Consider the following 14,835-nt stretch of genomic DNA (forward strand, 5'->3'; position numbering starts at 1 on the left):
CACCCAAAACAAACAACTAAAAAAAACACAAACTTAGACACTGATGACTAAGTGATTTTAATGTCTATATCATATCTAGTAAGTGACTAATCAAAGACTTGATAATGTTAATTGTAAGCAAAATCATAATGACAAATTTTAGGTTAGCATATCATGGAACATGTGGGATATACTTGTCTTTATTATCATGACATTGTGATATATTCTTTGAAAATTCAAGGCAAAACATCTCTGCTGCTTGCTAGCTAAGTGAATCTGTGTAAGGCAAATAATCTTTCAATCCCATGCTTCTGTTAGCTGCTAGAATGCTCTCTCTTCCAAGGCGTCTTTGGGGACATCTGGGTCAATTCTCTCTGTCTTCTAGAGTGTCCATGATAAAGCTCAATTAACTTAACAGCAATGGGATAATGCCTTGAAATGCGCTCCTATTTCCAATAGGAAACATATACATAGCTGGTGATTTTCTCCACGACAAGTAGTTATTAGAAAGAAAACAAATGCCTTATGGAACAGGAGTAACTAATAGAGTTGTCCTTCATTTGTGTAAAAGTTCCATAAAATTATTGTATTTGACTTGGGGCAATATTTATATTACTATACCTGTACTACTATTTCTACACTACTTGTATTTTTGAAACCATGCTATCAGACTAATTAGAGCATAGACAAGCGGTGTGTGTGACCTGTGATGCTCCATTGTTCAGGCAGACAAAAAATATAATGAAATATAATGTCTTCCTCCCATTGGAGAGTAATGAAGAACAAAACTAATTTGTTGGACTGAAAATTAATTAGACACATCAGATTCAATTGTACCTATTACTGTGAGAGTTTGCAGCAGTTCCACATATTATTATACCAACTCTGCAATGGAAGCGTGAAAAGGCCAAATGATTATAGAAACAATAGGTTTATTTACTGAGCATGATTACTGAAAAATGCCAATATATAAATTTGTTAGGTGACATACTCTTTGATGCTTAAGGATGCAGGAGAATTAGTTGCATTTATGTTGTCTGGATGTGAAAGAACAATATAGAATTATGAATATTTTGAGATAACCTTGTGAGTGAAAATCGGAGAAAAGGAACAGTCCTGTTGTTAAATCTATGTCAGGTTGTGTAGGGAGAAAGACAAAGCTTTCTACTCTCTTAGAGGTATAGTTTTGGAACCCACAGGGGCAGTTATGTCCTATAGGGTCATTATGAGTCAGAGTTGATTTGATGGGAGTGAGAAGGTTGTGTAATATTTTAATTAAAGCTCTTCTTACTGGATATTCCTGAAATAAAATCTCAAATGTGATAGGGTAGATAATACAACTCCAAGGGAGGACAAATCTAAAACTATCAGCCATAAAATATATCGTGGCGATGTGTGATTTAATTAAAACAAAGGGGAAAGGAAGTAGAGCTTGAGTTACTTCAAGGGCTGTTTTCCATCCAGATCAAACAATAGGGAAAGCATAAATTAAAACGGAAAGATTAAGTATCATTAAATCACCATTCAAATAAAGAATAGCAATTGTGTAGGGAAGGACATCAAGCAAGATGGTTAGGTAGATATGCAGGGATAATGAAAGAAACAATTAAAAGCTTTCCTAAGTACAGCAGTAGATATAAAAAAAGAAATAAATCATTTGGAATAAAAGACTTGTGGATAACGTTATGTGCATTTCTTTTCATGTGTGTTCATTTTTTTATGCTACAATTCTACTGTTTTGATTCCACATTCAGTGCAGCACATGTTAACTACTTGAATATCAGGTAGTCCCATCACTTATTAAATTGATAAATTTAAAAATTGTCATTTAATATTAAAATATGTTGATTTATTAAATAACTTTGAAAAGCTGGTATATGACACACTCAACAAAATATTAAAATTTACTCATTACACATTTTATAACCGTTAGTACTTAAAATATTAAAAAAGAGTGAAGCAAAAATTTAATTCAAAATAATATAAATGAATGCTTTCAAATATAATTGTATTTGAACTGTAATTGGCATGACATTGGCATGATTATTGGAACACTTGAATTTTTTTCCTTGCTTACAATTATAATAAGTGCCAAGCATAATAAGTCTGATATGTTATAATCATTCTTAGACCAAACAAAAAAACAAACTTGTTTGGCTTGAGAAATGCAATTTTTGCTAAAAGTTATAGTACAAGAAAAAAACTGAAACATGCATATTTCAGGATCTTACTTATCTTTAAATTATAATTATATTCATTTTCATATATGTTAGAAATAGAGTAAGAACAAACAAAAAGATAACATTAAAAAATGTCCAAAAGTTGCACTTACCTATCTGGGGGCTCTTCCGTGCCTATTAAAATATTCTTAGGAGAACTATTTTAAAGAAAAAATTCAATGGCTTATGTTCTAAGAACTATTTTGCACATATAAGTATATATAATTCTTTGGGGTATACCATTATTTTTTTCTTCCAATTTATTTTAGAAAAATTTCAAAAGGGGAATATTGTAGGTTTCCCTCAGGTTAAAAAACTAATTCAATCTGTGGATGACTAATTAAGAAAGGGAAGGGAATTTTTTAAAAAGTTAAACATTCTCCAATGATTTTCCAAATATATAAAAAGAAAACTTGGATGTAGAAATGTGCTTCACAAAATGGATGGATGCATGGATTGTGATAAAAGTTGTATGAGCCCCCAATAAAATGATTTTTAACAAAATAAAAAATGGAGAAGCAAAAAATCTATTTGAATATTATTTCTATTCATATGTATATGTACTATGAAATAAGACAAATCTTTTTAAATTTATTAAGCTTTGGAGAGAACTTCTTTTTGTAAATTAAATTTATTGACAAGCAAATAAAATCAGAAAACACTGAAAGGGATTTGATCTGGCAAATGGGAAATTACCCTAATGGAAATCTGCATCCATGAAGCCCTGCAGCATTCTCAGTTTGTGTAGTGCTGGGCAGAGGAAACACTCGCTAAAATGCTCAGTCTTGCTCTGGAAGAAGCTGTCCAATGCTGGAGGCTCTTAGAGCGACTGGACACCGAGGAGCAAACTACGCTGCAGAGGGAGTGCCTGCAGGAGACACTCCCATGTTTGCAAACAAACTCCCCTCAAATCCTAGCATGGCCCCTCAACCACGGGGACAGAAACCGAATTCCAAAGAGCCTGGTGGGAAGCAAAAGACAAATTTGGAAGTTTTCAGCAGAGGTTTCAGCTGAAGTCCACTACGAAGAAATCTGTATTTAAGGTTAACATCTCATCAAGTTACATGGGGCATATAAAAATATTAGGGCTTTTAATAATGCCCTAAGAAGGCATAGCATTGGAGTTTATATCGAGGCTCAACACCAAAGTCTGAGTAAAGGAAAAACATAAAACCGTCTTAAGCTAACTCAATGCAACACCAAGCCTCAGCAAGTCCAAATCTAGCAGCCAGCAACGGAATCACCTGTTGGCACGAACTCACACCCTTCAGCAGAACCTCAACGTTCCCCCAGCTTTTCTCCATTGAGTGTAATACTGGCTATTGGTTTTCATATACGGCCTTGTGTTGAGGATTTGCCTTTCTAATCCTATCGTCTTAAGAGTCTTTATTAGGAATGGGTGCTGAGTATTGTCAGACGCTTTTCTGCATCGATTGATATGACCCTATAGTTCTTATCACTTTTCTTGTTAATGTGGTAGATTATGTTAATGGTTTATCGAATGTTGAAGCATCCCCGAAGTTCTGGTATGAATCTCACTTGGTCATGATGTATTTACTTATGTTGACATGTTGTTAGATTGTTTTGGCCAAGCTTTGTAAGAAGGTTTGCATCCATGTTAATGAGAGTTACCAGTCTGTAGTTCTCCATCCAGTGGGGCCCTTTGCAGCTTTGAGGTCAGGGTAAGGCTGGCTTCACAGCATGAGTTTGGGAGCTTTCTGTCCTTTCTGTATTCTGGAAGAGTTTGTAGAGGATTGGTGTCAGCTCTTCTCAGAATACTTGGTAAAATTCTCCTGTGAAGCCATATGGACCCATTTTTTGCTATGGGTCTGTTCAAGTTCCTAATGTCCATATGCATTAATATGGGGCGAGAGTAACTTTCAACGTATTTCTTCGATCATCCTGATCATTGCATATATCCAGGAATGGGTTTTGAGGTCACACTAAATCCTAGGTCCAACTTCAGAACAATTAGCTTTTACATCATGGCCCTGCTTCATACTCACCCCCAGGAAAGGAACACAGAAGATATGGATGCTACAGCAAAATATAGTGAAGAATTTAGATGGTGCCCAACTTTCAGATAAAATAGCATCTGGGGCTTGATAGACTTATCTCTAAGCAACAGCCATGTAAGTGAGGTATCCACTAAGTCCACATGAAAGAAGGACACCATCATCAGTCACCAAAGGATTGTAATTCCTATAATCCAAAATCAAAGGAGGGATTAGTATCAGAGCCTAAATTGTGAGAATCTGGTTTGCAGAAGGCCATGGATGACAGTGTGGGCCCAAAAGTCATTTGTGGGATCTACATAGGAAATAAAGTGTCTGGTGAGTTCCCTCTATCCACAGTAGCGGGATGAGAGGAAAGTGGTTACTAAAGAGTGCACTGGAGAGATGATTATAGAAGGCCAAAGGAACCAGCTGCCTTGATCAGTTAAAACCTTTTCGGTTGATTGATACCCCTCTGATGCATGCCGAACCTGCTCTGATTTTCAACATTTTCTGATTTGGGTTTTTTTTCCCTTTCTTTTTGTTTGTTCATATTAGGGTGCATCTCAGAGTTGATATGTCATTGGAGGTCACCCTCATGAAGTTGTGTTCTATGTTTTTCTGTGTTTTGGTGTAGGAAACCCAGGACTGATGGAGCTATAGGGGCAGCGAGTGCAATGAAAGTTGCAGGGGGCGTGGGGACAGTGGGGAGGTGGCAAAAGTGGGGCAATGTCCAGGAGTCCAGGAAGTCAAAGAAGGTTTGGAAACCGATGGTGATAGCAATTCTGTTTCATGTGATTGAACTCTGGAATGATATTGTATCTGGTTTAACTCCCAGTAAAGAATGCATTATAAAGAGAGAAGTTAGAAACTTTTCTATAAGATGTCAACTACAATAGCCAGCATATAGCAGGAGCAAAAAAATTAAAGTATTTCTTTGTCTTCAAAGAAAACAAACAACAACAAAATAGAATCTGTGAACCAATAAAAAAAGGGGAGAAAAAGAAAACAATAAAAATAGACTAAAATGACACAAATATTGAACTTAAGGGAAAAATAGCCTTAGAGTAGCTAATACAGTATGATCATGAATTCGGGGTAAACGAATAAACCTTTTGAATATCTTACTTTTAATTATATTGTATATTTTGTTTTTACATATCTAATGAAAGTATAAGAAATGTAAAGAAGAGGGAAATACAGAATTGATACTGCTTTATCAGAAGCAGCAGTCAAGTGATCCTGGGCAGATCTGTGTACAAGGCTCTTTGAAGAGTTAAAGGGCAGGCAAAGTTATCCGTTTGAGGACTGAATTGCATTTGACTCAAGCGGTGGTACCTTCAGCCACCTCATATGGATGTGAAGGCCGGGCATTAAATAAAGAAGACTGAGGAAAAATGGATGCACTTGAGCTATGGGATTTGCAATATCAAAAAAGCATGCGCTGCTCAAACAAATGAATCTGTCTTGGAAGAAGTGTAACGAACGCTTTTTGCAAGTGAGAATCAGGAGACTGTCTCAGGTTCATTGGACATGTGATTAGGAAAAAGTGGTCACTGGTAAAGGATAGCATGCGACATCATCCTTGGTATAGTAGAGGGTCAGTGAAAAGACCCTCAGGAAACGTGGGCCCAAACCTGGACCACTGTGAGGATGACGCGGGATCCAGCCCGTGGCATTCACTGTACGGAAGTGCCTATGATTTGGAACCAACCAAACAGCACTTATTGGCAACAATGGTTTTATCGGAACCCTGGCGGTGTAGTAGAATACCCATGGGGCTGAACACCAGGGGCCATGGTCAAAACCACCAGCTGCAGCTTGAGAGGGAGATGAGATTGTTTGCTCTCATCACTATGTGCTGTCTCAGAATTCTGATGGAGCCGTTGTACATTGTCCTAATGCGTCACTGAGTTATGGCGTGAACTTGATGACAACAGGTTTAAGAATTGTATACAATAAAAAACAATTTAGAGCAACCATTCTGGAAAAAAAGAAGAAGGTGCAGCTAAGACAACAGTGGATTAGCCTACTGAGCATGACTTGATCCATGCAAGCAAGAAATTAGTAAAACAGGACTAAAGTCACATTGGATCAATTGCTAACATATACTAAATGACCTTTTTGAATCCAAGCATTATATTGAATAAGGATATTCAATACCCGAGTCTGAACACTCAGATTAAAAAGCAAAGATTATCAGATTGAAAAAAATTAAAACATAAAAAATTAGCAATATAACAATGCATTTCTTAAATAATAGTGATATGCTTTAAACATGGGAAAATGGTTTAAGTAAAAGAATGAAAAAAGAAAAACCATCCAAACATGAGATGGAGCAAACATGTTGTTGTTAGCCATGCTTGAGTTAGCCTTGGCTCCGGCAATGTCACGCAGCCTGGAACAAAAAGCTGGTCATCCACATGCCTGGTTGCAGATCAAATGATTGGCATCTGGTCATGGATGGGCATGGTGCCCATCACATCTTAAAAGAATAGCTCATGCAATGTACATTCTTAGATATAACTGAAATTAAGTTACAGATGTGACATAATGGCTGCATGGAAAACCCCCAAATATTTAGTATTTGAACAATACGCTATTAAGTGACCTCTCTGGTAAAACAGAAACCATAAGAAAAATAGAAAATATGCGAACTTTCAAACATTATGTTATAATCTGCTTCTGAAAAGATTATGGTCTCAGAATCCTGATGGATCAGTTCTACTCACACTTGCAGAATTGCCACAAGATCCTAAAGGTGAAGTGGAAGCAATGGCAGTGGGTTTGTGGTTGTTCACAGTAAATTAGACACAAGGCATCATGATTTATACGACTCATCAGAGGACATAGTTAGAGCAACATTTGTAGTTAAATACTCTTATTAGCAAGGAAGAATATTAAGCATTCAATAATTAGTTGTAAGTATCAAAGCAAAGGAAAGTACTTGAAAAATAACATTTTAAGAAATATTAAGAAAGCTAAGTGATTAATAAATTGATAAATTCCTAAGATTGGTTTGACATGAGGGGAAGTTGGGAAAAGAAATAAAACACAATTCCCAAGTGTGTGAGGATAAAAGAAGATGCTATGAATATAATCCTTTACAGACACACAGTGATAATTAGGGGTTCTTATGAACAATTCAGTATATTCAACTGAATATACTGGATGCAATAGACAAATACACCGGTAAAAGACATACTTATAAAAATCAGCACAAGAAAAATTAACCGGTCTTAATAGCATAAATCCATAACACCCTTTCAACATGTATGGAAAACTGCACAAATAACATAGTTTAATTACAGAAAAAATTAAAGAAGGAATGGTGTTAGTCCTATGAGATCATCTAAGAAGGCAAGGTGGAAGCAGCATTTGGTGGCCTGCTGCTAACCTAACTGCTGGTGATTGAGACTCCCCCTTTGAGGAAAGGCCTTGGTTATCTAAATGATACGAGAAAACCACAGCTACAAAACTCACTGGAGAAGTTTTACTTTGTCATCCCTCAAGCTACCCTAATTCAACAACAGCTAACAATGACAACACTTGAAATATTCTACAGAACATGGAGAAGAGAGGAACACTACCAACACATTTTATAAAGCCAGTAGCAGCCTGGAACTAAACCCTGACTAGTGTATTAGAAGAAAACGACAGAGTGATCTTTCTCAGGAACACACATGCATACTCCTTTACCAAGTGTTAACAAACTGGACCTAGCAAAATCTATTTTTAAAATGTGTGTACACACACACACACACACACACAATGGCAAGTAGAATTCATTCCACATGTAAGGCTACCATTGAATGACATACAGTAGAATTCACTATATCACCACAAGTAATAAGAAAACATGGTTATCTGAATATACTTAGAAAAACACAACTGAAATCTAGTAAACCTTAGTGAATTTAGTAGCAATCACAAGCATAGGGTAAAAAATTAAATATTTGAAAGTAAGTAAAAAACTATGTTACAAAATCATAGGATGCTATCAAACAACAATATCACACTGTGAAGTGAGTGTGTCTCCACATAACCTCCATTTAGCTCTGCACATTTCTACAGGTACTGTTTCTCTCTCTCTAAGCCCTCCCCTAAGAATTCTCTGCATTTCAATCTACACCATATCAACATGGAACATTGTGCTTCCATTGGAGACTTGAATCACATTCCTTTTAAGTGGTCCTTAATATTTAGGTTGCAAAAAAAATCTTAAAAGGCAAGATCAGGATGATGGGTGGATGGAACAAGATTTCATAATGGAATTTCCAATGGCATTCCTTGCTACCTCAAAGAAAAAGCAGATGCATTGCCTTAGCGAAAATCTATCTATCTATCTATCTATCTATCTATCTATCTATCTATCTATCTATCTATCTATCTATCTATCTATCTATCTATCTGAAATATATATATATGAATATATATTCCTCAGTACAAGTTCCCTGCCCTTTTCCTCACCAATGCAGCTATTAATTTAAAATGCACTTCTTTGCAGTAAACCACCGTGCTCAGCATGTGACCTTCGCAAACACTTATCAAGATACCTTTTTGCACCTCCCTCCCTGCAAATGTGACTTACATTCTGAGCTGACCTCTTTGTTCAAAAAACTCGATCCAACTAAAAACTGTTGTTTTGTGTAGAGCGACATTCCTGGAAACTTGTTGCAAAGCTTCAGTGATTTGGGAATATTTCCACTTGACTTTTGTTAAAAATGTGGTATAAGTCCTGACATCAAAATAATTTCCCCCTATGATGCAAAAAGTATCCTTTTGTGAAGGCACCTAACTAGTCTAAGACAAGTGCATTACTGAGAGAACTTGTGTGCATGCAGCGATCCGCTGATCACAGAGCCATGTTTAAGCAGGTTTTGTTTGGAATAAACCTATGTGGGTATGAACTGGATATCTAGCAGCAATACTTTTTAACTTACCAGAGGAGTTTTTCTTATTATTATTTTTTTTGGGGTGTGTGTGTATAAAACAATTAGATGAAACTTGTAAAATTTATTTACAGTAGAATAAAAAACATAATCTTAATGGATTATACTGAAAATTATGTGATATTAAGAGAGAATTTGAAAATGAAGAGGTATATCATGCTCCTGGAGAGAAAGAGAGAAGACTAAAATATTGATTATTTCCAATTAAAAATGTATATTACATTTTCCTCAATCCAAATTTCAACTTTCTTTGTGGCAGAGATCGATAAACTACTTTGAAAAGTATGGGATGTGAGAGAAACTAGAATATTTGTTTAAATTTTGAAGAAGAAATTGATGGTGTAGTTATATAACCTGAATTCAAGGTTTATTATAAACTATAGTAAACAAAACAGTGTGGTTTGCTATAAGGATGAACATATTGAAAAATAAAATAACAGGTAATCCAGGATTTGGATTCACACATATGGTTAATTAAAAAAATGAAGTCTTTTCAATAAATTGTGACTATGAAATTATATATACAAATGAAAATCAATCAACAAAAAGCAACCAGCATCCATAAAACCACATGCAATTATTTGAGATAAATTATAGGCCTAAATATAAAAGCTAAATTGAACAAGAATATAGTAGAGAATACAGGAAAATATCTTTAGCCAAATTTAAGCAATTATTTTTACACAACGCTATGCATAAAGTAAAAATTTGATAACTTATATTTTCTTAAAATATAAATTTGTTGTTCATTAATATACACTATTACAAACATAAATAGGGACGCCTGTATTGGGAGTAAATATTTTCAATGCGCATATATGGTGCATAAGCAACCTATATTTATCAATTACAAGAAGCAAACATCCTAATTTTTAAAAGAAGAATTGGACAAGTCACACGCAAAAATACAAATGGCCAATGAGCTAGGTATTTTTCCAAGGGAGATAAACACATGCTATCAAAAACACTCAAAGAAGATATTTTTACCTTCTCAATAAAAATTGGATAGACAAAGCATGGTATATACACAGTTGAATACACATGTAGTTCAGTAATAATGACTATATATATTGCGTAACACACCTACAGAAGCATCTCAAAGAATGAAAGAAACCAGAACAACATATGGTACACTATATAGTTCTGTGTATATAAATTTCAAGAATACAAAAATGTAATTTACAGTAAAAAGGAAGAATTTTATGCAACAATGATATTGAATACAACTGAAATGTCTCCTTTGAAATAGTAAATTTGGTTACAAATTATCTTTTACCCTGTAGTTATTTTTGAAAATAATAGCTCCCAATAAGATGGTTTTGGAAAAAAATATATATCTTCCACCTAAGAAGAAGCATTTACATTGGAAAAAATGCAATCTTCATGAGCATCTCCTTTTCTATCGCATTTCAATGTGCCCAAATCAGCAAAACTATTGCTTTACAACATTTTTCAAAGCAACTTTCAATATTAATATTCTTAGTGATTATAAGTTAAAGAATCTTAAAGAACTCTTAGGAACATTAGAATTTGAGTATTTTCATATGAAAATACTTCCACGTATAAGAAATATGTCTATCATTCATAAACACCTATCAGACATGAGTATTTGGAGGGTACACTCAGTCAACCATTCCACCTCCTTGTTAGTTGTCTAATTCAGAGGCATAGACCAGATAGTTGGTACTCACCAATTATGATGGGCTGGGGTTCACTTTTTACTCCAACCCCTGCATTGGTACTAGCTGCAACTTCTACTCGATATTGAATGCCCGGGAATAATCCACCGATGATAACAGACCGAATAGCTGCATCCACAGTTTTATTGATATGGAATCGAGTTTCATTGCCCAAGCACCAAATCTACAGAAACCGAAAATTAATAACAAAGACTATGAAATTATCATTTTTAGTATGTATCATATTACAATTGGCTAAAATTTTAATGGTGACCGATCTATGTTCTAGGTTGCATATGAGTTTTTTTGCAAATGACTTTTGTAAAGTCATCTTTGAAGTTTATTTTCATATGTATATTATGTATATTTGTGTGTGCATTAAAGTAATGACAAAAAGGGATTCTAAAACTACACCATGTTCACTTACTGTCTTACTGTCAGCAATGAATGCTCACAATGAATTTAGAAAGCAAAATGATCTCCTTAATCCTTCTGAAAAGTAGGTTTTAGTTGCAAATGGCATTTTAGTATGGATTAAAAGACATTTCCTCTGTTTAATTTATTTACAAAGATTTATTATGTATATAAACTATAAAAATTTGGTGATTACAAGATATAATACCTAAGGTATGTAGATGTACAGCTAAGTGATTTATAATTCATTTAAGAAAATATTAACTTACACAGTAGTAGTTAATAAGATTGATGGACCCAAGTTACAGGTATTGACTGAGATGAAATTAAAGTCAATGTTTACATTGGCACTAATAAATCTTAATATTGATCAAAACATATATACGCACACATACACATGCATGAAGAACAAGTGGTGGCGGTCTGTAATATTGAGAATTCACTATTGGTACAGGGGCACTGATATTGGGAAAGACGGACCTTGAATCCACTTGGATTAAAACTCCAGGGTACATTTTCTTTTAGCATATGAACATTTCTTATTATGAAATTTGACCTAAAATAATTCTACAGTGTACATATATGTGTTTCCATATTATGTAATATTTCAACTAGGACCATACATGATTGGATTCTTAAATGGTCAAGTTCTCAACATTTTTTAGTAATAAAATTTCTGTAAATGTTATGTTTTCATTATTTTCACTATGACACCTATATTCTTCCTAATGGAATATGTATAAGCATATATACACCAATATATACATATATATATGCCTTCATCCAAAATATAAAAATATTTGAGTGTGAAACTTTACAATCTATGCAAGTTTGTGAGATTTAAGCAAATAAAGACTTAGGATACTTTATCACCAATTGTACAAAAACACATCCCTAGCTTCATAAAACTTAGGACACACACACACATCCACACACATAAAACCATGGTGGACAAGTCTTGCTTTGAAAGAAAAATGTGTGCACTGGGAGTTGATGAGCAGTTTGAACCCTTTAATGGAAGTTGATCTGAAATGTAAATTCCCCACTCAATTCAGAATTTAAAAAAAATGTGTCTTAATATTTGTAAAATATTAATATTTATAGAATCATGCTATTGTAAAACATTTTTATATTTATTAGGTATGTCTTTTAATAATGTGATGGGGATTTAAAAAATAAGTTCTTTTGCATATGGCATCCATTGCTTCCAGCAAATCGATTTTAATTTCCAGAAAATTTGACTTAAAATTGATAATTTTTCTGAAAAATAACAAAATACGATGCTATTATATTTTATTGAGATTATTCGGTTTGTTTTACAAGACAATTAAGTATTCCTGGATAAGGAGGGTTCCTAGCTATATGCTCTACTGTAACTATCTGTTACGCTATTTTTGGAATTCTATAAATATGCATTAATAGCAAAAATTCAAAGTTTTGATAGTTTTACAACTTTAATGGGGTTTCTTACATTCTTATATGGTGTGATCTCATCACAATTGAACAAAACCTTATTTCACAAACGTAGATATAGTCTGCATCTTAAATAAACATCAAATGATGGCAATGATACAATAGATGTTTCTAATTAGCAACACACTTACCAGTTGAAAATGAGATATTCAACTTTTTAATGTCAGTTTTCTCAAGCTGTTTTGATATAATGGTCCCCTTTTTCCAAATGGAATTTTATACAGTACCTCAAAAATTGATCAGAATCTAAGATTTAGAACTGGTTATGCTGATCCACCTCCCCTGCACCAACCACTGTCTCTCTCTTCCCACTGTGCTCTCTAAATCAGGAAGCATGTTTGCAAGAGAAAGCAGCTTCAAAACAGTGGCTCCAAATGCTTCTCACTCAGAATCACAATAGTGACACAAAGGGCAACTCCAGGCATGAGGGTGTCTACTCTGGGCGTTCTGGGACCACACTTGAAAGAAATCATTTATTTGTACTGTGGTGATTTACTTGTCCAGTGAGCTTGTGTTATATAGACATGACCTTGGAGTTAAGGTCTAATACCGTACTTTTTTTTAAATCACATGTCACATAAGGACATTGTCATGGTCTGGCAAATAATCACTTTATATTTAAACACACTCAGAGACAAGCTACCACGGGACCCTGGGGACTCTGGAGACCTATATCTCTGTGCTCACCTTGTATTCCTGGATGACTCCATTCTGGTGATCTGGAGGAGGGGGCTCCCAGGACACACTAATGCTCGTGCTATTGTGACTTCCGACTGTCAGCACAGTGACAGACTGTGGAGGGGCACTCGGGGCTGCAGAAGGAACAAACCGAAGAAACACAAATAGGAAGTTGGGGGGGAGTTCACACGATTAGAGAGTATGAATATAGAGATAAGATTCATACGCTTCTGGGTTTTAGTGGGTCTGAATGTGTATATAGTGTTGCTCAACATGATAAATCTGCAGAAGAAAATAAGCCTTAAATTATGAGCATAATCGAGAGATTTCAAGCAAATGCAACAGCTGTGGTACTGTGCACTCAATAGTAAACCTAACAGCCCATGGTAAATTCTAAGGCCAGCTTTCTAAATGCCAGTACGAAGTGCCTGACTTAATCTTCATAATAAGTTCATAAGGGAGAAATACTGCTTCTCTCAGTTTTACAGAGGAGAAAACTCATGGCCACTTTAACACTTAAAGAACAAGTCAGGACTGCAATCCACGTTCATTTCTGGAGTTTCGGTTCCTAAACTCTGACAGGTTGTCTTTCTTAAGAAAGCAGTATTGTCAACAATATTTTAAGAGAGCAATAAAAAAACGGTAATACTTCAGTAAGTCAACGACAAATCACTCAATTTTTTAAATGGCCAATGGATATGAACAAACAATTCATCCAAGATGGCATGCAAATGTCTAACACACAGAAGTAATGTTCACGACCACTAGGAGCTATATATAAATCAAGTCAAAGATGAGATTTCACTTTAGACCAACAATATCAACACAATTTTAAAAAATGCTAGAGAGGGCATGGAGAGATTCGAACACCCATAGATTGCTGGTGTCAGTGGCAGTATTCACAACTACTGTGGAAAGCGATATGGTATCACCTCCAACAACTGGGTATCGAAATTCCATACCATCTAGAAATTGCTCTGCTGGCTATGTACCCTAGTGAAGTCATAGCTCAGACAGAGATTCACACACCTGTGGCCATCACAGCACTGTTCACAATATGGAGAAGACGGAAACAGCCTAACTGCCCACAAGTAGAAGAAAGGATGAAGAAATATACACATAGGAATACTATGTACCCCTGAAAACCAAACCATGCCGAAGCCATGAGACCCCTCATGGCATGGTCGGACCTTAGAACCATTACGCTGAGTGAAATACACCAATCACAAAAGGGAAAATATTGTATAAGGTCATTGCTAAAAGGAACGAAACAGAGTTTCATTCCAAAAGGAACAGACTTTGGAGGTTCCCTAGGTCGAAAGGGCGAAGGAGAGAAGATGAAGCCATCCTGGAGGGTTGAGAGAGAGTGCCTTAGGGAAGTTTGACTACAGCCATGGTGCTCAACCTTCCTAATGCCATGGCCCTTTCATACAGTTCCTCATGTGGT

The 14,835-nt window shown here is 35.2% G+C and overlaps 1 protein-coding gene across 1 annotated transcript in view; it reads right to left on the reverse strand.

Annotated features, from left to right (window-relative positions):
• Nucleotides 1-14,835, reverse strand: part of ROBO2 (roundabout guidance receptor 2) — a 210,576-nt gene that overhangs the window by 73,786 nt on the left and 121,955 nt on the right. The window contains exons 14-15 of the mRNA XM_075542944.1: nucleotides 13,398-13,522; nucleotides 10,836-11,007 (exon numbers count right to left, since the gene is read on the reverse strand). Coding sequence (XP_075399059.1) covers nucleotides 10,836-11,007; nucleotides 13,398-13,522 — 297 coding nt within the window. The remainder of the gene's footprint in view (nucleotides 1-10,835; nucleotides 11,008-13,397; nucleotides 13,523-14,835) is intronic.

This window comes from Tenrec ecaudatus, chromosome 2 (genome assembly GCF_050624435.1).
Source record: "Tenrec ecaudatus isolate mTenEca1 chromosome 2, mTenEca1.hap1, whole genome shotgun sequence".
Taxonomy (NCBI): domain Eukaryota; kingdom Metazoa; phylum Chordata; class Mammalia; order Afrosoricida; family Tenrecidae; genus Tenrec; species Tenrec ecaudatus.